This window comes from Procambarus clarkii, chromosome 32, assembly GCF_040958095.1.
Source record: "Procambarus clarkii isolate CNS0578487 chromosome 32, FALCON_Pclarkii_2.0, whole genome shotgun sequence".
Classification (NCBI taxonomy): domain Eukaryota; kingdom Metazoa; phylum Arthropoda; class Malacostraca; order Decapoda; family Cambaridae; genus Procambarus; species Procambarus clarkii.
In genome coordinates, this window is record NC_091181.1 from 26,688,933 (window position 1) to 26,713,029 (window position 24,097).

A 24,097-nucleotide genomic window follows, 5' to 3' on the forward strand; every position below is an offset into this window, starting at 1 on the left:
GGCGATTACACTATGCTAACGAAAATTACAAGGGGGAAGCTTATCTAATACATCTAAATACACTTCTGCAGCCGGGTCTTATCTTTGCTGTAAAGCAACTTCGAGGTACAAGGTCACTTTCCAACAGTCTATAATACATACCTACTTTGTTTAGGCATTCAGTCATAATGTTATTATTTGTAGAAAAACATTTATTAAAATGATCGTGAACCAATAGAAAAAGCAGGAAATGAGTTCACAAATTCTGCAGTCAATACCCCCACCCTGTAAGCGGCGGTGGACAGGCTCCGAGGCGGACAGTAGGCTCGGTAACTAAACCTTAATATTCGTTTAACTAAGCAAGTTACAACATTGGTCAGCCAGTTACAGAGTTTGTTAACATGTACATCAACATACTTATTGTCAATTTGGGTTAGTTTGTGTGCTTGGACCCATTCAGATAATAATACAGTACATATATTTTTTTTGGGGGGTCGCCAATCTGATAGATAGTGTTCAATTGTAGTTTCCAATGTATACCGGTCAATCCAGAGTACATATTATGTAATGGTAGAGCTTCATACTTGTAAGTAGCCTCACACACACACACACACACACACACACACACACACACACACACACACACACACACACACACACACACACACACACACACACACACAGAGTTTTTTACCAGTTGATTGGGAGTTGAGAGGTGGGAGCAAAGAGCCAAGGTGAGCACAGGGAACACAGAACCGAGGAGAACCACTAGACATATACAAGAGAGAGAGGCATGGATGTACAGTTACTGAGAGAGCAGCAGAGAAGCAGTATGAAAATGATATAGCATCCAAGGCTAAGGATCAGCCTAAGCTACCACATAGCCACTTGAGGAGGAGGAAAATGTTGTTAAATGAATCAGTGATGAGGCTATACAAAGGATGAGGTGGCTACACAAGGAATGATAAACTGTATGAAGAACCTAATGAAAGTTTCCAGGAAGCTTTTAAGATTGAAACAGAACTGACCTCAGACATAAAACTTTTAATGCTACAAGAAAGATTGATTGAAACAGTAACAACAGAGGAAGTAAAGAAACAATTAGAGGAGCTGGATGGGATGAAAGACACAGGCCGTGATAAGATTTCGCCATGGATCCTAAACGAGGCAGCTGCAGCATTGTGTGTACCTCTTGCTATAGTCTTCAACTCCTCACTAAAAATGGGAGAACAACCCGACATATAGAAAGTGGCAAATGTGGCGTCTATACACAAGAGAGGAAGAAGACAAGAGCCACTGACCTATAGACGGGTATCACTAACAAGTCTTCACTTTAAGATATTAGAGAGACCAACCAAAAGAAGGCTCGGCGATCATTGAGAACATATACATTTTGTTTCCCAGAATCGACATGGATTCAGCAAAGGAAAATATTGTTTGACCAACTTATTAAGAGTTGTATAACCAGATGACAACAATCACACAGGATAGAGAGGGCTGGGCAGACTACAATTTCCTGGATTGTCTGAAAGCTTTTGACACTGTTTCTCATAAATGACTCCTATGCAAACTAGAAAAACAGGCTGGTGTGTCAGGGAAAGTACTAAAGTGGGTGAAGGGGTACTTTTTAGAAAGAAGGTAAAGTCGTAGTAAGAGGAGACCCATCAAAATGGAAAGAGATAACAAGTGGAGTACCTTAAGGGTCGGTACTAAGGCCCATCCTGTTTGTAATACTGTATACATAAATGATCTGGCAGAAGAAGTATGCTCATTCTTATCCATGTTTGCTGACGATGCTGAGCTAATGAGGTGAATCAGAACTGAGGAGGACTGCAGCACATCACAAGATGACCTAGGCAGTCTCCAGGGATGGTCTGAGAAATGGCTACTAGACTTTAACCCTGACAAAAGCAAGATTATGAGGATGAGAGATGGAGCAAGAAGAGCTCTAATAGAGCACAGGATGAAGGGAAAGCAACTTCCAACTCCTGAAACAGAGAGAGACTTAGGAGTGGACACAACACGAGACCCATCACCAGAGGAACACATCACCACAATAACGAGGGCAGCATATGCCATGCTGGCAAATGCCCGGTTACCCTTAAAAAAACTTGGACAAAGATCCTTTCCAAGTGCTGCATACATCCTTTGTGAGACTTGTTATTGAGTATGCTGCCCCAGCATGGAACTCCTACCCAAAGAAGCCCAAAACTAAACTAGAATAGGTCCTAAAATATGCAACAAGGCTCACTCCTGAGCTAAGGGAACTGACCTATGAAGAAAGATTGAAAGAACTGGACCTCATTACATTGGAGAAAATAAGGTCTAGGGCAGACATGATAACGACATACAAGATATTAAGTGGAATGGATACAGTAAATATAGAAGCAATGTTCAAATTAAGAAACAGTAGAACAAGAGGACGTAATTGGAAACTGGAAACACTGATGAGTCACAGGGACGTCAGAAAGAACTTTTTCAGTCTAAGAGTCGTAAACAAGTGGGATTGGGATGTCGCCGAAGCTAATTCTACACACACGCACTCACACGCACACGCACACACACACACACACGCACTCACACGCACACGCACTCACACACACACACCCACCTTGTATGTGTCCCTTTCACTCTGCCCTCAACTGATTCTTCCAGGTTTCCTGCTACAATATACCACCAAGATGACACCCTACAGCAGCTCGGTCCTACCAAAATCAATATCCACTTCCATCACACCACCTCAAAAGTGCCAATAGAATTCCTCCCGGTGACTTTAGTAAGCTATCAATTCACAGAATTGTATATAGACAGTTTGGGTGCTTCTAAATATTACTTCAATTTCCTGCGGCGGCTTGGAATACGGGCGAGGATGTGACCAATGTCAAATGGAGCATATTATATGTTCCCCACAGCACCGACATTGTGAAGCAGAGAGAAGCCGTTCTCTCTGTCCACGAGGGCTGACAGGAGAAGCCTCTCTCTGTCCACGAGGGCTGACAGGAGAAGCCGTCCTCTCTGTCCACGAGGGCTGACAGGAGAAGCCGTCCTCTCTGTCCACGAGGGCTGACAGGAGAAGCCGTTCCCTGTCCACGAGGGCTGACAGGAGAAGCCGTTCTCCCTGTCCACGAGGGCTGACAGGAGAAGCCGTTCTCTCTGTCCACGAGGGCTGACAGGAGAAGCCGTTCCCTGTCCACGAGGGCTGACAGGAGAAGCCGTTCTCTCTGTCCACGAGGGCTGACAGGAGAAGCCGTCCTCTCTGTCCACGAGGGCTGACAGGAGAAGCCTCTCTCTGTCCACGAGGGCTGACAGGAGAAGCCTCTTCCTGTCCACGAGGGCTGACAGGAGAAGCCTCTCTCTGTCCACGAGGGCTGACAGGAGAAGCCTCTCTCTGTCCACGAGGGCTGACGGGAGAAGCCTACGCCTGGCAGAAAGCAATTCACGTACGCCAGGAAGAACAGAATGCCTGCCTGTCTGCCTGCCTGCCTTAACTGTATCAAATTCAAACGTCTTTGACTCAAAAATTTCCCCTGGCTGAAGATATCCATATAACAAGTAATTCTAGGCATCATGGGACACGAAGGCTCGTGTTTGTGAGGCATAGTTGCACCCAGTGCGCGTGTTTGTGATATCAGCCATGTTTGTTATATTAAAATTAACCTTTTTCCAGGTTAATTAACACTCAACATTCACTGGCTATCCTCTAATAAAAACCAATCAATTCAAGTTGACAAGATATCCTGATCGATTGGAGGATATCGATTAATGCTACTTTTAGCTTTTTCTAAACTGTATATTTTCGTTCTGTTGTTCTGCTAATAATAAAGTTCCTTGCCTTACTTAACCCAAATACATATGAAACATAAGAACTATAAATAAGTTCCTTGATTTACACGGACAAATTAAGTTCCTTGCCCTAATAAACATTACCAATAACTCACACCTATATCAAGATATATCGCGCCATAATCTAAAACTGTAACTGAAGAAATAACATCAATGATTAAATACATCATTGATGTTATTTCAATGATTAAATACATCACTGATGTTATTTCCACGTATTTAAAAGACCATCTCTTTCCTGAAAATTCTCCGTGGCTCTGGCTGTATTATAAAACTACACTGTGATGTGATTAAATACATTTAATCACATCAATGATTAAATACACGCGGACGGATTAGTGTGTGTGTGTGTGTGTGTGTGTGTGTGTGTGTGTGTCTTGCAGTAACCTTCGACTTACGATGCTTTTCAAACTACCGATAGCTTTGGCATCCACCGTCTTCTCACTTAATTTATTCCAATATCAACTTTATCGATTCGTGTTACTATGCTATAGGTGAGTGGTCACAGCCTCGTTTTCTTCGCTCTTCCAGCTTTGGCGTATTTAACGCCTCTAGCCTCTAGGGGCCTCGTAGCCTGGTGGATAGCGCGCAGGATTCGTAATTCTGTGGCGCGGGTTCGATTCCCGCACGAGGCAGAAACAAATGGGCAAAGTTTCTTTCACACTGAATGGCCCTGTTACCTAGCAGTAAATAGGTACCTGGTAGTTAGTCAGCTGTCACGGGCTGCTTCCTGGGGGTGGAGGCCTGGTCGAGGACCGGGCCGCGGGGACACTAAAGCCCCGAAATCATCTCAAGATAACCTCAAGATCTCAAGATAACCTCTCCTCGTAGCTCTAGAGGCTCCTCGCCACTAGAGCGCCTCGTAGTTTCTCAACTCCAAAGCCATTTAGAAGCATGTCTTTGCACCTTTTCTAGTCTGTTGATGTGCTGCTTGAGATGTGGGCATCATGCAGCCGCTTCATATTCCAATTTTGGTCTCGCCAAAGTCGTGAATAATTTCTTTAATATTTCACCATCCACGTATTTACAAGTATTTTCTAACGTTGGAAATTGTAGTGAAGACTCCTGGCACAATGTTCGCTATGTGGTCCTCAGGAGGCTGCTTGCTGTCCACAACCACTTCTAAATCCCTTTCTTTGTCAAAGAACTTTAAAGCTGTCTGTCACATAATTTGTATATGGCCCATTTTCTCCTATTACAAATTCCATAATGTGTCATATATTAACACTGAATTCCATCTGCCAAGTGTTGCTTTAAACAGTTATTTTGTCCACGTCTTGAGGTTATCTTGAGGTTATCTTGAGATGATTTCGGGGCTTTAGTGTCCCCGCGGCCCGGTCCTCGACCAGGCCTCCACCCCCAAGAAGCAGCCCGTGACAGCTGACTAACACCCAGGTACCTATTTACTGCTAGGTAACAGGGGCATAGGGTGAAAGAAACTCTTCCCATTGTTTTTCGCCGGCGCCCGGGATCGAACCCGGGACCACAGGATCACAAGTCCAGTGTGCTGTCCGCTCGGCCGACCGGCTCCCCGGCTCGGGTCATCTTAATTAAAGGCATGACAATCGTCTATACAAGTCTCTTATCTCTCCCAGTATATTAACAACATCAGCAAACACGTTCATATAATTGTGTATTCCTTCTACTCGATCGTTCATATACACAAAGAACATTACCGGTGCTGGAACTGAGTCCTGTGGTACTCCACTTGTAACATTTCTCATGTCTCGTACATTCTCTCTCATTACCATCCTCATTTTTCCTGTCAGAAAATTTTTGTCATCCGTGTGAGTAATCTTCCTGTCACTCCTCCAGTATGTTCCAGTTTCCGGAACTTCTTAAGTGGGACTCGACCAAAAGCTTATTATTGGTCAACATAAATGCAGTCTACATAACCATCTCTTTCCTGAAAATTCTCCGTGGCTAAAGCTTTAATAATAAAAACTCTATCATAAAAACTAAGTAGATTTGTTACACAGGATCTTCCTGTCCGAAAGCCATATACTCTGTTATTGTATAATTTCTCTCTTAAGTGTTTTACCCATTTGGTTTTTAATGATTTTTTCTAGTGTTTTGACCACCACGTTTGTCAATAATAGAGGTCTATAATGTAGAGTCTTCTGTTACCATTTTTTGTAGACTGAAACATATACCTGTTAAGATTCCTATACATAAAGATGCCTGAGAAATCAACTGAAGAAGATTGTTCAGCTCGGGTGCTCATTATCTCAGAACCTCCCCAAGGTGAAACCCCATCTGGACCAACAGCTCGGTCTCTAACCCCTTGAACACTTTTTATCATTTCGGCTGAAGACACCTCTATGTACTTTACAGTGTTCTCCGATACAGATACAGACGATACAGTGTTTCTGGTTCTCAGAAAACCTCATTTTGCACAGGCACACTTTGAAAATATTCCTGTCGTGTTTCAGACATTTCCTTTTCATTTTCTGGGACCGAAACGTCGTCGTCTCATCACCTTCTAATGTACGGTTTGGTCATCGCATCTTCAGCCCCGTTATTGTGACTCATCGTCTGTAAATGATGATATTACGGTGCTTAAACTTTTACTAATACGTCGGATTTTGAATGGATTGGTCTATTGTGTAAAATATTGCAACGTGTGAGGCGGGAGGACGGGTACCGAGGCTCTGTGCCGGGTACAAGGTCAGGAGGCTCCGTGTCAGGTACAAGGTCAGGAGGCTACGTGCCAGGTACAAGGTCAGGAGGCTCCGTGCCAGGTACAAGGTCAGGAGGCTCCGTGCCAGGTACAAGGTCAGGAGGCTACGTGCCAGGTACAAGGTCAGGAGGCTACGTGCCAGGTACAAGGTCAGGAGGCTCCGTGCCAGGTACAAGGTCAGGAGGCTCCGTGTCAGGTACAAGGTCAGGAGGCTCCGTGTCAGGTACAAGGTCAGGAGGCTCCGTGTCAGGTACAAGGTCAGGAGGCTCCGTGCCAGGTACAAGGTCAGGAGGCTACATGCCAGGTACAAGGTCAGGAGGCTCCGTGCCAGGTACAAGGTCAGGAGGCTACGTGTCAGGTACAAGGTCAGGAGGCTCCGTGCCAGGTACAAGGTCAGGAGGCTACATGCCAGGTACAAGGTCAGGAGGCTCCGTGCCAGGTACAAGGTCAGGAGGCTACATGCCAGGTACAAGGTCAGGAGGCTCCGTGCCAGGTACAAGGTCAGGAGGCTACGTGTCAGGTACAAGGTCAGGAGGCTCCGTGCCAGGTACAAGGTCAGGAGGCTACATGCCAGGTACAAGGTCAGGAGGCTCCGTGCCAGGTACAAGGTCAGGAGGCTACGTGTCAGGTACAAGGTCAGGAGGCTCCGTGCCAGGTACAAGGTCAGGAGGCTACATGCCAGGTACAAGGTCAGGAGGCTCCGTGCCAGGTACAAGGTCAGGAGGCTCCGTGCCAAGGTACAAGTGTTACCAAACTATCCTCTATAAGACTTTACACAAAAGAGGCACAAGACGGGGAAGGGATTATCTCTGGCAAGTGGTGTGAGCACGTGGTATAATATCTGATATAACACCTGCCATATCATCTGGTATAACACATTATAACTTGGGTTTTCTTCCTATTGGGGGAGTGTTGTACATGCTACTATGGCGGTGTGTCCACTCAATAGATGAGTGGCGCTGCCCAATAAACTCGCCCCTCGGGGCAAAATTTAAATTTACTATAACTTGTGGTATAACACGCATAAAGAAGCAATAACTGTACTGGAAGGCAAGATACGTTAATAAACAGAAATAGGAAGAAGAATACAAAGTTACAGTAAGACAACTCAAATATATATCCAGCATAACCTCATATCCAAGAACGACAGTGGTCCACGTTCCGGTTAAAGACCAACCGGATTCGTCGTCCCGTTCTCCTCTACGATGCGCGGGCTACTTGGGGTTTTAGCGTGGCAAAGAGTGATATGACCAAGGAGTAGAAATTACCACTGTGAGGTAACGGAATGACCTCTCTAGCGAGTGGAAGAAGCTCCAGTGGCCGGTAAGACACCGGTATCGAGCAGGGAGGGAGAGAGGGAAGGGGAGGGAGATACAGCACTGAGCTAGAAAGATAAAACTAGATTGATGGCGAGGCGAAGCGACGGTACCTGCCCCGATGATGATGTGCGGGGTGTCGGTGGAGAAGATGGATCCCTTCGGCAGCGCCACCGACGACGTCCCTGTAGACGGCGCCGCGCCCGCCGAACTGGCCACCACCACCTGCAACACAACCCAACACACAACTTTAGCACGTGGTTTATACCCGGCAACCGTCACCACCTGCTACACATGGTTGACCTAGGCCACCCGGCAACCGTCACCACCTGCTACACATGGTTGACCTAGGCCACCCGGCAACCGTCACCACCTGCTACACATGGTTGACCTAGGCCACCCGGCAACCGTCACCACCTGCTACACATGGTTGACCTATGCCACCCGGCAACCGTCACCACCTGCTACACATGGTTGACCTATGCCACCCGGCAACCGTCACCACCTGCTACACATGGTTGACCTATGCCACCCGGCAACCGTCACCACCTGCTACACATGGTTGACCTATGCCACCCAGCAACCGTCACCACCTGCTACACATGGTTGACCTAGGCCACCCGGCAACCGTCACCACCTGCTACACATGGTTGACCTATGCCACCCAGCAACCGTCACCACCTGCTACACATGGTTGACCTATGCCACCCGGCAACCGTCACCACCTGCTACACATGGTTGACCTATGCCACCCGGCAACCGTCACCACCTGCTACACATGGTTGACCTATGCCACCCGGCAACCGTCACCACCTGCTACACATGGTTGACCTATGCCACCCGGCAACCGTCACCACCTGCTACACATGGTTGACCTATGCCACCCGGCAACCGTCACCACCTGCTACACATGGTTGACCTATGCCACCCGGCAACCGTCACCACCTGCTACACATGGTTGACCTATGCCACCCGGCAACCGTCACCACCTGCTACACATGGTTGACCTAGGCCACCCGGCAACCGTCACCACCTGCTACACATGGTTGACCTATGCCACCCAGCCACCGTCACCACCTGCTACACATGGTTGACCTATGCCACCCGGCAACCGTTGATAATACTCCACCGTCAGCCTTCTGACTGAGCCACATAGCAGACTCCAGTAGTGTCCCTTGGAGCTACATAACGGACCTAAAGGACTTAGAAAAAAAACACGTAGAGGAAAAAACACGGAGCCGGTCGGCCGAGCGGACAGCACGTTGGACTTGTGATCCTGTGGTCCTGGGTTCGATCCCAGGCGCCGGCGAGAAACAATGGGCAGAGTTTCTTTCACCCTATGCCCCTGTTACCTAGCAGTAAAATAGGTACCTGGGTGTTAGTCGGCTGTCACGGGCTGCTTCCTGGGGGTGGAGGCCTGGTCGAGGACCGGGCCGCGGGGACACTAAAGCCCCGAAATCATCTCAAGATAACCTCAAGAAGAAGATAGGAAGAAGAGACATTACAGACGTGCAGACTACGGCTAGGTGAGGGAATGAGTACAAAGGGGACGAGAACTGCAAGGAAAGACAATAAAAAAAAAAGATGATTGAATTCATTGCTCAGAAAAGTGCAGATGCAATGGAGCTATTCATCGTGCACTTCACAACCGTATAGGAAAGAAGATACGAGAGGCGATATGATCGCAACATACAAGATACTGAGGGGAAATTGACAAGGTGGAAAAGATTAACCTCTTTAACTTTAGAGAAAGTAAGACAAGAGAACACAAGAGGAAGCTGGAAACGCAAATGAGTCAAAGAAATTAAAAGGAAATACTTGTACCCTACACGGGAAGTCAACAGGTGGAATGTACTGAAAGAAGGTGTGGAAGCCACCTCCATCCACAACTTTAAGACCGGATTCGACATAGAATTCAAACGTCAGAATAGTCATATTATAAGGCAACAGGCACACCAAGGGGGACCTAGTAGGCGGGGTATTAAGAGACTTAAGACCACATTTTCCCCCGTAGTGACTGACTGGTAAGCACTTCTGCCTCCCCAGACTGGTATAACTGCCCAAGAGTTATTTCTTCACATACAGTCACTTCCATCAACATTACATTGTTTACATACGTCTCTCTTAATGTTTCTTCTTGAGAATGTTGATTGTTGAGGGCAGCCCCTCCCCGGCCCCCAGCATACAGGGGGTAGAAATACCCTAAGCTACTCTATCCCTTTGAGATGTATTTCTTTCTTATCTCAATAAACATACTTGAACTTGAACTTGTGGGTCGAGGTGTGATTGTGACACAGTAGCTGTGGCTCGAGGCGTGACTGTGACACAGTAGCTGAGCCGTCACCGTAATCATCATGTTATTATGGAGAGGTGTTCATTTAAAGTGATTTTTTTGAAACACCTTTTTTTCTCTCTAATTTTTCATTAAATATCACTTTCTTGTCCCTGTGATCTTTTCTCCCCCCAACCCCACCTCCACCTGCCACTAGACCAAGGTTTCACCAAGCAACTTAGTTATCTTAAGATGATTTCGGGGCTTTAGTGTCCCCGCGGCCCGGTCCTCGACCAGGCCTCCACCCCCAGGAAGCAGCCCGTGACAGCTGACTAACACCCAGGTACCTATTTTACTGCTAGGTAACAGGCGCATAGGGTGAAAGAAACTCTGCCCATTGTTTCTCGCCGGCGCCTGGGATCGAACCCGGGACCACTGGATCACAAGTCCAGCGTGCTGTCCGCTCGGCCGACCGGCTCCCCGACCTAGTGCCCACTTACGAAACCTGTACATCTTTCCTCAATGATGGCGACTTAGTTTACATATATTAATCAGTTTATGAGCTGCGACGAGGTTGTCTTGGCCCGAGACCCACCAAAAAACTGTTTAATAAATAAGAGACTAAGCCGCCATCATTGAGGAAGGATGTACAGGTTTCGCAAGTGGACACGTAGATGCTGGATGACTCCTGGGCCAGGTCTTCCATGCTGTGTCGGCTATCAGTAACGGTAAGGTTATCTTGAGGTTATCTTGAGATGATTCCGGGGCTTAGCGTCCCCGCGGCCCGGTCCTCGACCAGGCCTCCTTTTTGTTACACACCCCCAGGAAGCAGCCCGTAGCAGCTGTCTAACTTCCAGGCACCTATTTACTGCTAGGGGAACAGCGGCATCAGGGTGAAAGAAATTCTGCCCATTTGTTTCCGCCTCCACCGTGGATCGAACCCGGAACCTTAGGACTACGAATCCCGAGCGCTGTCCACTCAACTGACAGGCCCTCCTCAACGTTCATGGCAGAGGTCAACACAACTGACAGGCCCTCCTCAACGTTCATGGCAGAGGTCAACACAACTGACAGGCCCTCCTCAACGTTCATGGCAGAGGTCAACACAACTGACAGGCCCTCCTCAACGTTCATGGCAGAGGTCAACTCAACTGACAGGCCCTCCTCAACGTTCATGGCAGAGGTCAACTCAACTGACAGGCCCTCCTCAACGTTCATGGCAGAGGTCCACTCAACTGACAGGCCCTCCTCAACGTTCATGGCAGAGGTCAACTCAACTGACAGGCCCTCCTCAACGTTCATGGCAGAGGTCCACTCAACTGACAGGCCCTCCTCAACGTTCATGGCAGAGGTCAACACAACTGCGTTGAAACGGTTTAGTCTTGTGTTAAGGTGACACACATTATGTTATCATATTGTTATATACGGCAGATTTATGTTCTGGGGAGTAGAAGAACTTCCAGAACTCCATCAAGCAGGTATCAAGCAGGTGTCAATCCTATGAGGTGGTGGTGTGCTGTGAAGGCCAGACTGGTGAACCTACTGGATACCTGCTTGATGGGGTTCTGGGAGTTCTTCTACTCCCCAAGCCCGGCCCAAGGCCAGGCTTGACTTGTGAGAGTTTGGTCCAGCAGGCTGTTGCTTGGAGCGGCCCGCAGACCCACATACCCACCATAGCCCGGTTGGTTCGACACCTTTTTTAGAAAACTGGAATCTAGTTTTCTCTTGAAGATGTCCAGGGTTGTTGCGGCAATATTTCGGTGCAATATCCGATGTAGTTAGGAGCGCAGGAGAAGTATTGTGGTGACAGGTCAGTCACTGATCTGTTCGTCCCACATTCGCAAACCCTTGTCTTGGGTATTGCTTTCATATCTGGCCAGGTATCCTCTCCTCCCCCTTGTCTAGCCCCCCTGCCTCCACATCTGAGGCAGTTTCCCCTCTCTGATATTGGACTCCTAGTTCAACCTTGATGACGAGCGGACGTCTCGACACCACCTCCGCCTGGGAGCCGCCTCACCACGTTCTGTTTTCGCGTTTTGCCTTTGCTACTTTGCTACTACTGCGCGTTTTGGCTTTGCTTTAAGGGTTGCCGTTTGGCATCCCTCTTCAACGGTCCGGTTGTACGACGCCTGGCGCACATATCGCCTTGAGTCACAGGATTGTTGATAGATTTTTTTTGACGTGTTCTGGCTGGTTCTCCCGGCGGTGTGACGGTGTTCGGGGGCCGGCTTGGCCGAGAGGTGCCGGGGGTTGGTGGGTCTTGGTGGGCTCCTGGTGTGCCGTCAGCCGTGGTGGGCGGCTGGCTTCTGCTCTGCCGGAGGGCACTGGAAGACTTTTGTGTTTTAGCTGGCGGCCGAGTTTTTGGTTTGGCTACCCTGTGTTCTCTGTGTGGGGCGGGGTCAGTGCTTGTCACCTGAGGGACTCCTGGGGCTCCCCAATCATCTGCCTGTCTGCGTTTCTTTGCCGCATGGCATGTTAGTTTCCAGTGATTGGCGTCACTTGTTTCGCGATTAGGCTTGGCGTTTCACCTTTCCGGACTTCGCGATTAACCCTTACCGGGTACACCGGGGCGCATCCGATCCCACGATCGTCGTCGCTCTTAAATCAACAACAACTCTCTGATATTCCTTTTCACTGTTGAGTGGACACCTCTGACACCCTTTTAGTATCATTCATTAAAACAAATCACCTTGACACGCGGTCCAGCTGGCTATCACCAACTATAAACAATAACAGTACTCCAGTTGGGGCCAGGTTTTGAGCACACACACACACACACACACACACACACACACACACACACACACACACACACACACACACACACACACACACACACACACACACACACGGGGCAAGTGTCTGGTACCGCCATCACAGCTATTATGTTACAGTACTGCAAAAGGGTCTGGCCAGAATGAACAGGGAAGGTTTTCATCTGCGCATGTTCTCATGCCTGCATGCACACTGTCTCACAGATTATTAGATCATTAACTTCTGAGGAAGGGTGTAACGGGCCTGCAGCCACACTACGACTCACCAGCTGGCCTCAGACGAGCACCACCGTCCTATTAGGGGTCACACTCCGCCACATCTTAAGAGGAGTTCGGTGTCTGCGTCTTTTAAGTCTGATTTTCACTGTCGCCGTTTTTGTGGTCTGAAGACCGGATTGTTGAGCGTTATGTAACTCCTGGAGGTGCCCCCCCCCCCCCCCGCCAGGACCTGGAGGTGCTCCCCCCCCATCCCGCCAGGACCTGGAGGTGCTCCCCTGCCTGGACCTGGAGGAGCCCCCCGCCAGGACCTGGAGGAGCCCCCCGCCAGGACCTGGAGGAGTCTCCCGCCAGGTTATGGTCCGCAAGAGTCAGGTAATGCGTCATTACCGGGGATGAAGACCTCCGCCCTGGATTACTGCAATTAGCTGGAACATAAACCATCTGAAGCCTCGATGCCTTGTTCCCTCCGCGGGTGGAGGTGCGGCCAGAGGCTGGGGTCTTACCGCCGTCTAATACGGCACCCGCTGCCCCCCGCTGCACCGCCCTTTGTTAGCCTTGACACACACCTCAACCACCGCTTCACCTCTGTGTGTACTCACCTAGTTGTATTCACCTAGCTGTGCTTGCGGGGGTTGAGCTCTGGCTCTTTGGTCCCGCCTCTCAACTGTCAATCAACTGTTTCTAACTACTACTACTACTACTATGTGTGTACTCACCTAGTTGTGCTTGCGGGGGTTGAGCTCTGGCTCTTTGGTCCCGCCTCTCAACCGTCAATCAACTGGTCCAATGTCCTCATGTCTGTCCATCATATCTTCTATGGCCTTTTCTCTGAGATCTGTCGCCCATGGTATGTCTATTAACAATTTTCTCAACTCATAATTTCCCCCTTCAGTGTGTGTGTGTGTGTGTGTGTGTGTGTGTGTGTGTGTGTGTGTGTGTGTGTGTGTGTGTGTGTGTGTGTGTGTGTACTCATCTACTCGAAATGTACTCGTCTAATTATGCTTGCGAGGGTTAATCTTCGCCTCTCTGGCCCCGCCTTTCAATTGTCAATCAACTGGTGCACAGGTTCCTGGCACACGTCTCTACTGCTTCCTGACACTTGAGGCCCCTGCCGTCCCATCATATCTGTCCCTCATGTCTGTCCATCATATCTGTCCCTCATGTCTGTCCATCATATCTTCTACGGCCTTTTCTCTGAGATCTGTGGCCCATGGTATGTCTATTAACAATTTTCTCAACTCATAACTTCCTTCTTCAGTGAATTTTCTTTTCTCTGCTTGCACCACCTCTGAGCTATCGCTAATTCCTACCGGATAAACTCCAAACTCCCGGGGACTTCTAAATTGATTTCCCCTCGTAATTGCCTCGTTCAGGGAGAGAATCAGGTCAAGTCTAGCTGGTTCCTCACTACCTCTCACTCATGTGAGTCCCCTCACATGATGGCTTACACAATTTTTTGTTTTTTGCTGTCGCGTCCAACAGTTTAGCTCTGCATGTTCCTGTGCCTCCCTCCCATGTGGTGCTTTCCTCTCCCAGTCTATCTTCCCGTGGGTTCCCGTCTCCCATGATTAGAAGAAGTCGGGAGTCATTCCTACAGACGAAAAAAAGGCTGCCATTTCTCTCATGGTAATACATGCCATTTTATTTCCATCTGCGTCTTCTGTCACTTAATGTCGAGTTATATATTATACAGCTGCTGCTGCAGTATGTAAGTCTGTGCGCGTGTGTACGCCTCGTATATGTATGTATGAATGTATAACAACAGTCGCTGTATGAGGGATGGGAGTGGGGGGGGAGGGTTAAGTGGAACGATGGTTGCAGGTAAATCTAGATTATTCTGGGCCATGGTTGACAGCATTTAACCGGTACTAATATTATAGGTAGATTGAAATCTGAATTCCGACACATCAGAATTACACACACACACACACACACACACGAGAGTTCAACCAATCACGGCACACACCGACTACACGTGCATCAGCCAATCCACGGAGCCGCCACAGAACTGCTGTCACTCAGAGTTCTAGATCACCCAGGAGAGAAACCCAGTGGCACCCCTGTGATCCTCTGTATCATATACATGTGTACTGTATTATATACATTATATTCCTGGTGAATTATATTATATATATACGTACGTGTGTGTGTGTGTGTGTGTGTGTGTGTGTGTGTGTGTGTGTGTGTGTGTGTGTGTGTGTGTGTGTGTGTGTGGGTGTGTGTGTGGGTGGGTGTGTGTGTGTGTGTGTGTGGGTGTGTGTGGGTGTGTGTGTGTGTGTGTACTCACCTATATGTACTCACCTATATGTGCTTGCAGGATCGAGCATTGACTCTTGGATCCCGCCTTTCGAGCATCGGTTGTTTACAGCAATGACTCCTGTCCCATTTCCCTATCATACCTGGTTTTAAAATTATGAATAGTATTTGCTTCCACAACCTGTTCCTGAAGTGCATTCCATTTCCCCACTACTCTCACGCTAAAAGAAAACTTCCTAACATCTCTGTGACTCATCTGAGTTTCAAGCTTCCATCCATGTCCTCTCGTTCTGTTACTATTCCGTGTGAACATTTCGTCTATGTCCACTCTGTCAATTCCTCTGAGTATCTTATACGTTCCTATCATGTCCCCCCTCTCCCTTCTTCTTTCTAGTGTCGTAAGGCACAGTTCCCTCAGGCGCTCTTCATACCCCATCCCTCGTAGCTCTGGGACGAGTCTCGTTGCAAACCTCTGAACCTTTTCCAGTTTCATTATATGCTTCTTCAGATGGGGACTCCAAGATGAGGCGGCATACTCTAAGACTGGCCTTACGTAGGCAGTGTAAAGCGCCCTAAATGCCTCCTTACTTAGGTTTCTGAATGATGTTCTAACTTTTGCCAGTGTAGAGTACGCTGCTGTCGTTATCCTATTAATATGTGCCTCAGGAGATAGATTAGGTGTTACGTCCACCCCCAGGTCTCTTTCACGCGTCGTTACAGGTAGGCTGTTCCCCTTCATTGTGTACTGTCCCTTTGGTCTCCTATCTCCTAGTCCCATTTCCATAACTTTACATTTGCTCGTGTTGAATTCTAGTAGCCATTTCTCTGACCATCTCTGCAATCTGTTCTGGTCCTCTTGGAGGATCCTGCAATCCTCATCTGTCACAACTCTTCTCATCAACTTTGCATCATCCGCAAACATCGACATGTAGGACTCTACGCCTGTAAACATGTCGTTAACATATACAAGAAATAGAATTGGTCCCAGCACCGATCCTTGTGGTACTCCACTTGTTACTGTTCGCCAGTCCGACTTCTCGCCCCTTACCGTAACTCTTTGGCTCCTTCCTGTTAGGTAGTTCCTTATCCATTCTAGGACCTTTCCCCCCACCCCCGCCTGCCTCTCGAGCTTGAACAGCAGTCTCATGTGCGGTACTGTATCAAAGGCTTTTTGGCAGTCCAGAAATATGCAGTCTGCCCAACCATCTCTGTCCTGTCTTATCCTCGTTATTTTATCATAGAATTCCAGAAGGTTTGTTAGGCACGATTTCCCTGTCCAGAACCCATGTTGATGTTTGTTCACAAACCTAATGTTCTCCAGGTGTGCAACCAGTCGTAGCCTAATTATTCTTTCCAGTATTTTACAGGGGATGCTTGTCAGTGATACAGGTCTGTAGTTAAGTGCCTCCTCCCTATCTCCTTTCTTGAAGATCGGCACGACATTTGCCTTCTTCCAGCAACTGGGCAATTCTCCTGACATAAGTGACTCATTAAAGATCATTGCCAGAGGCACGCTGAGGGCCTGTGCTGCTTCTTTTAGTATCCACGGTGATACTTTGTCTGGTCCAACTGCTTTAGTTGCATCTAGAGTTGTCAACTGTTTCATTACCTCCTCTGCTGTCACCTCTATATCTGATAGTCTTTCATCTAGGGTAACCCCTTCCAACAATGGGAGCTGCTCAGGCTCGGTAGTGAACACTCCATGGAAACTGGCATTCAGTGCCTCGCAGATTTCCTTGTCACTTTCAGTATATGCCCCCTCTGTCTTCCTTAGTCTTGTCACTTGGTCGTTCACCGACATTTTTCTTCTTATATGACTGTGTAGTAACTTAGGTTGTTTTTTCGCTTTGATTGCAATATCGTTCTCATAGTCCCTTTCCGATGTTCGTCTTATGTTAATGTAATCGTTCCTAGCTCTGTTGTATCTGCTTCTGTTGTCCTCTGTTCTTTGTCTTCTGTACTTCCTCCACTCCCGCCTGCTGGCCATTTTTGCTTCCTGACACTGTCTATTAAACCATGGGTTATTATATTCCCTCTTATTTTTTCCCTTTACCGTTGGTATAAATCTCTCTTCGGCCTCCTGGCATTTCTGTATGACTAGGTCCATCATATCTTGGACTGTTTTTCCTCTAATTTCTTCCTCCCACTGCACTTCACACAGATAGTCCCTCATCCTCATATAGTCCCCTTTCCTGTAGTCAGCTCTCCTTTCCCAGATCTCTTGTCCCATGGTCATAAGTTTGAATTCCATCATGTAGTCAAAGACTAGGACACAATGGTCACTGGCCCCTAGAGGTATTTCATGCTCTAAATTCTCGATATCTTCTACGTTCTGGGTGAAAATCAGGTCTAATAGGCTCGGTGCATCTCCTCCTCTTTCCCTTGTGTCTTCCTTCACATGTTGTGTCAGGAAATTCCTGTCTATAACATCTACTAATTTTGCTCCCCACGTTTCGTCCCCTCCATGGGGATTCCTTGATTCCCAATTTATCTCTCCATGATTTAGGTCCCCCATGATCAGCAGCTTCGCTCTCATTCTGTGGGCTAGTGTTGCTGCCTTCTGCAGTTCATCTATACATGCTTTGTTGTTGTCATCATACTCCTGCCTGGGTCTTCTACTGTTTGGTGGGGGATTGTAGATTACCATCATCACAATCTTCCTCCCATCTACTGTCAGAGTTCCATGTATGAAGCTTGTGCACTCATTGGTAACTCGATTTCCCAGGTCTTCAAACTTCCATTTCCGCTTTATTAGGAGTGCTACTCCCCCTCCCTGTCTCTGTGTCCTCTCTTTTCGTATCACCTGGTACCCTTCAGGAAAGATTGCATCTGAGATCATGTCATTAATTTTAGTTTCCACAATTGCAACTATGTCAGGATCTGCTTCACTCACTCTTTCTTTTATCTCTTCTGCTTTATTAGATACCCCATCAGCATTGGTGTACCAAACCTTGAGATTCTTCATGGAAACTCTTGTACCAGAGTTCTCCCTTTCTCTGGGGGTCTGGGGGGATCTGGGGGATGTCTGGGGGGTGACTGGGGGCAGAGGGGATCCGGGGGATCTGGTGGGTGTGGGTGTGTGTGTGTGTGTGTGTGTGTGTGTGTGTGTGTGTGTGTGTGTGTGTGTGTGTGTGTGTGTGTGTGTGTGTGTGTGTGTGTGTGTGTGTGTGTGTGTGTGTGGGTGTGTGTGTGTGTGTGTGTGTGTGTGTGTGTGTGTGTGTGTGTGTGGGTGTGTGTGTGTGTGTGGGTGTGGGTGGGTGTGTGTGTGTGTGTGTGTGTGTGTGTGTGTGTGTGTGTGTGTGTGTGTGTGTGTGTGTGTGTGTGTGTGTGTGTGTGTGTGTGTGACTAATTCGATCGCTTCGGTCCGTATTATTAGCCTACCGAGCATCGTCACTTTGACGTCCCCCGTACGTCAGGCCCGAGTGTCTTATATTGGCATGCCAGACCTGTTGACGTCTTAGTCCAAGACACCACACGTGTTGACGTCTCAGTCCAAGGCACCACACCTGTTGACGTCTTAGTCCAAGACACCACACGTGTTGACGTCTCAGTCCAAGACACCACACCTGTTGACGTCTTAGTCCAAGACACCACACCTGTTGACGTCTCAGTCCAAGGCACCACACCTGTTGACGTCTTAGTCCAAGACACCACACCTGTTGACGTCTTAGTCCCAGGCACCACACCTGTTGACGTCTTAGTCCAAGGCACCACACCTGTTGACGTCTTAGTCCAAGACACCACACCTGTTGACGTCTTAGTCCAAGGCACCACACCTGTTGACGTCTCAGTCCCAGGCACCACACCTGTTGACGTCTCAGTCCAAGGCACCACACCTGTTGACGTCTTAGTCCAAGGCACCACACCTGTTGACGTCTTAGTCCAAGGCACCACACCTGTTGACGTCTTAGTCCAAGACACCACACCTGTTGACGTCTTAGTCCAAGACACCACACCTGTTGACGTCTCAGTCCAAGGCACCACACCTGTTGACGTCTTAGTCCAAGACACCACACCTGTTGACGTCTCAGTCCAAGGCACCACACCTGTTGACGTCTTAGTCCAAGACACCACACCTGTTGACGTCTTAGTCCAAGGCACCACACCTGTTGACGTCTCAGTCCCAGGCACCACACCTGTTGACGTCTCAGTCCAAGGCACCACACCTGTTGACGTCTTAGTCCAAGGCACCACACCTGTTGACGTCTTAGTCCAAGGCACCACACCTGTTGACGTCTTAGTCCAAGACACCACACCTGTTGACGTCTTAGTCCAAGACACCACACGTGTTGACGTCTCAGTCCAAGGCACCACACCTGTTGACGTCTTAGTCCAAGACACCACACGTGTTGACGTCTCAGTCCAAGACACCACACCTGTTGACGTCTTAGTCCAAGACACCACACCTGTTGACGTCTCAGTCCAAGGCACCACACCTGTTGACGTCTTAGTCCAAGACACCACACCTGTTGACGTCTTAGTCCCAGGCACCACACCTGTTGACGTCTTAGTCCAAGGCACCACACCTGTTGACGTCTTAGTCCAAGACACCACACCTGTTGACGTCTTAGTCCAAGGCACCACACCTGTTGACGTCTCAGTCCCAGGCACCACACCTGTTGACGTCTCAGTCCAAGGCACCACACCTGTTGACGTCTTAGTCCAAGGCACCACACCTGTTGACGTCTTAGTCCAAGGCACCACACCTGTTGACGTCTTAGTCCAAGACACCACACCTGTTGACGTCTTAGTCCAAGACACCACACCTGTTGACGTCTCAGTCCAAGGCACCACACCTGTTGACGTCTTAGTCCAAGACACCACACCTGTTGACGTCTTAGTCCAAGGCACCACACCTGTTGACGTCTCAGTCCCAGGCACCACACCTGTTGACGTCTCAGTCCAAGGCACCACACCTGTTGACGTCTTAGTCCAAGGCACCACACCTGTTGACGTCTTAGTCCAAGGCACCACACCTGTTGACGTCTTAGTCCAAGACACCACACCTGTTGACGTCTTAGTCCAAGACACCACACCTGTTGACGTCTCAGTCCAAGGCACCACACCTGTTGACGTCTTAGTCCAAGACACCACACCTGTTGACGTCTTAGTCCAAGGCACCACACCTGTTGACGTCTCAGTCCCAGGCACCACACCTGTTGACGTCTCAGTCCAAGGCACCACACCTGTTGACGTCTTAGTCCAAGGCACCACACCTGTTGACGTTTCAGTCCAAGACACCACACCTGTTGACGTCTTAGTCCAAGACACCACACCTGTTGACGTCTCAGTCCAAGGCACCACACCTGTTGACGTCTCAGTCCAAGGCACCACACCTGTTGACGTCTCAGTCCAAGGCACCACACCTGTTGACGTCTCAGTCCAAGGCACCACACCTGTTGACGTCTCAGTCCAAGGCACCACACCTGTTGACGTCTCAGTTCAAGGCACCACACCTGTTGACGTCTCAGTCCAAGGCACCACACCTGTTGACGTCTCAGTCCAAGGCACCACACCTGTTGACGTCTCAGTCCCAGGCACGACACAATATCACCAAAAGATATCTTAGGCAAATAAAGTATCAAGAGAGATAACAAACATCTATACCGTCAAAAGGCCCACACACACACACACACACACACACACACACACACACACACACACACACACACACACACACACACACACACACACACACACACACACACACACATGCATTAAATGACAATTAAATGACAATAAATGACACACAAATTTTTAAATGTAGATATGATAGAGCCCAGTAGGCTCAGGAATCTGTACACCAGTTGATTGACAGTTGAGAGGCGGGACCAAAGAGCCAGAGCTCAACCCCCGCAAGCACAAATAGGTGAGTACACACACACACACTGGCTGGCAGGCAAGCGCCGGTGAATGAGAAATGTTGGAGCAATAAAAATGTCTCAACTGATAATTCTGTTATTGGTGGCTTGCGGGTTGAAGAGACAAGCGTGAGAGAGGAGGAGGAGGAGGTTCAGGTTCCGGACTCCTGCGACCAGCCGGAGTCCGTCACTCACTCTGATCACACTCTGAGTGATCGTGAGTGTGAGTAGGTCTCCCAAAGGTGTTTCAGAAGCGTTGACTTTGGAGAATTGCTGATCTTCGCAAGGAATTAATATCCTAGTTCAAGGTGAGGGAGGGGGGATGGGAGGGGGGGCTGTACGGGGCAGGTGTGAGGTTTGGGATCGTAGGATGAGGAGCAGAGACTCATACACTCATACTCACCTGAGCAGTGAGGTGGGTGGTGGTGGAGGTGGAGCCTAGGCCGCCGCCGCCGCCGTCCCCTACACTACCGCTGGGTGACGCGCTGTCCGCCTGTAACACACCACAACACTGTTGGATCACAATGTTGCGTCACGCACACACACGGCACACGTCACCACATCACAACATTGCGTCACACGCACACAGCACCACAACATTGCGTCACACACACACACACGTCACCACATCACAACATTGCGTCACACACATACACGTCACCACATCACAACATTGCGTCACACACACACACAGCACCACAACATTGCGTCACACACACACACAGCACCACAACATTGCGTCACACACACAGCACCACAACATTGCGTCACACACACACGGCACCACATCACAACATTGCGTCACACACACACACACACACACACACGTCACCACATCACAACATTACGTCACACACACAGCACCACAACATTGCGTCACACACACACACGGCTCATCATAATATTGCATCACACATACACGACTCACCACAACATTGCGTCACACACACACACGGCTCATCATAATATTGCATCACACATACACGACTCACCACAACATTGCGTCACACACACACACGGCTCATCATAATATTGCATCACACATACACGACTCACCACAACATTGCGTCACACACACAGCACCACAACATTGCGTCACACACAGACGGTTCACCACACAACATTGCGTCACACCACAACACTGCGTCACACACAACTGACCCGGGTGGGGCTGGCGTGGACCGCGGGGGCGATAGTGAGGAGAGGCGAGGAGTTGGTGACGGTGATTGATGTGGCCGAGGTGATGGGTGAGGGCTGTGACGAGGTGCTGACGGAGGCGTGTCTGCTGCTGCTGGTGGTGGTGGTTGTGGTGGTGGTGGTGGTCGTCGTCGTCGTCACGCCGCCCTCCGACGATGACGGCGACGACGACGAGGGGGACGGTGAGGTGTGGCTGTTCCCGCCGCCGCCGCCGCTGCCGCCGCTTCCCGTCGCCGTCCCCGCCGCCGCTGCCGCTGCCGCCGCCGCCGCTGCCGCCGCTGCTGCTGGCATATCTGTGACGTAGCCGCCGCTGGCAGTCGTCATCACACCCCCAGAACCTGCAACAACAACAACATTGGTACTATGGGCACTATGGGCACTATGGGTACTATGGGCACTATGGGCACTATGGGTACTATGGGCACTATGGGCACTATGGGTACTATGGGCACTATGGGTACTATGGGCACTATGGGCACTATGGGTACTATGGGCACTATGGGCACTATGGGTACTATGGGTACTATGGGCACTGGGCACTATAGGCACTATGGGTACTATGGGCACTATAGGCACTATGGGTACTATGGGCACTATAGGCACTATGGGTACTATGGGCACTATGGGTACAATGGGCACTATAGGCACTATGGGTACTATGGGCACTATAGGCACTATGGGTACTATGGGTACTATGGGCACTATGGGTACTATGGGCACTATGGGTACTATGGGCACTATAGGCACTATGGGTACTATGGGCACTTTAGGCACTATGGGTACTATGGGCACTATAGGCACTATGGGCACTATAGGCACTATGGGTACTATGGGCACTATAGGCACTATGGGCACTATGGGTACTATGGGCACTGTGGGTACTATGGGCACTATGGGCACTATGGACACTATGGGTACTATGGGCACTATGGGCACTATGGACACTATGGGTACTATGGGCACTATGGGCACTATGGACACTATGGGTACTATGGGCACTATGGGCACTATGGGTACTATGGGCACTATAGGCACTATGGGTACTATGGGCACTATAGGCACTATGGGCACTATGGGTACTATGGGCACTGTGGGTACTATGGGTACTATGGGCACTGTGGGTACTATGGGTACTATGGGTACTATGGGCACTATGGGCACTATGGGCACTATGGGCACTATGGACACTATGGGTACTATGGGCACTATGGGCACTATGGACACTATGGGTACTATGGGCACTATGGGCACAATGGACACTATGGGTACTATGTGCACTATGGGCACTATGGACACTATGGGTACTATGGGCACTATGGGTACTATGGGCACTATGGGCACTATGGGCACTATGGGCACTATGGGTACTATGGGCACTATGGGCACTATGGGTACTATGGGCACTATGGGTACTATGGGTACTATGGGTACTTTTGTACCCATAGTGCACAGCTTCGGTCATATGCGCACTCCTTATATTCCTCGTTTTCTAATTGTTACAACTTTATATAGTCTACCCTTGAATAGGTTATGTTTAGGTATGTTATGTTATATTACTGAATGGTATGTTGGGTTGGGTTGGGTTGGGTTGGGTTGGGTTGGGTTGGGTTGGGTTAGGATAGGATAGGCTAGGTTGGGTTAGGCCACGTATCCCAAGCCCGGCCTTGGTAAATAGAACACCTAAAATCCCCTACCAGTAT

General features: G+C 49.0%; 1 protein-coding gene across 3 annotated transcripts in view; it reads right to left on the reverse strand.

Moving 5' to 3' along the window:
- LOC123759301 (DNA-binding protein RFX2) overlaps nucleotides 1-24,097 on the reverse strand; it is a 236,900-nt gene that overhangs the window by 122,302 nt on the left and 90,501 nt on the right. For all 3 annotated transcript variants that reach the window (XM_069335036.1, XM_069335037.1, XM_069335038.1), the window contains exons 2-4: nucleotides 22,362-22,735; nucleotides 21,604-21,693; nucleotides 7,932-8,043 (exon numbers count right to left, since the gene is read on the reverse strand). In XM_069335036.1, the coding sequence (XP_069191137.1) occupies nucleotides 7,932-8,043; nucleotides 21,604-21,693; nucleotides 22,362-22,735 (576 nt within the window). The remainder of the gene's footprint in view (nucleotides 1-7,931; nucleotides 8,044-21,603; nucleotides 21,694-22,361; nucleotides 22,736-24,097) is intronic.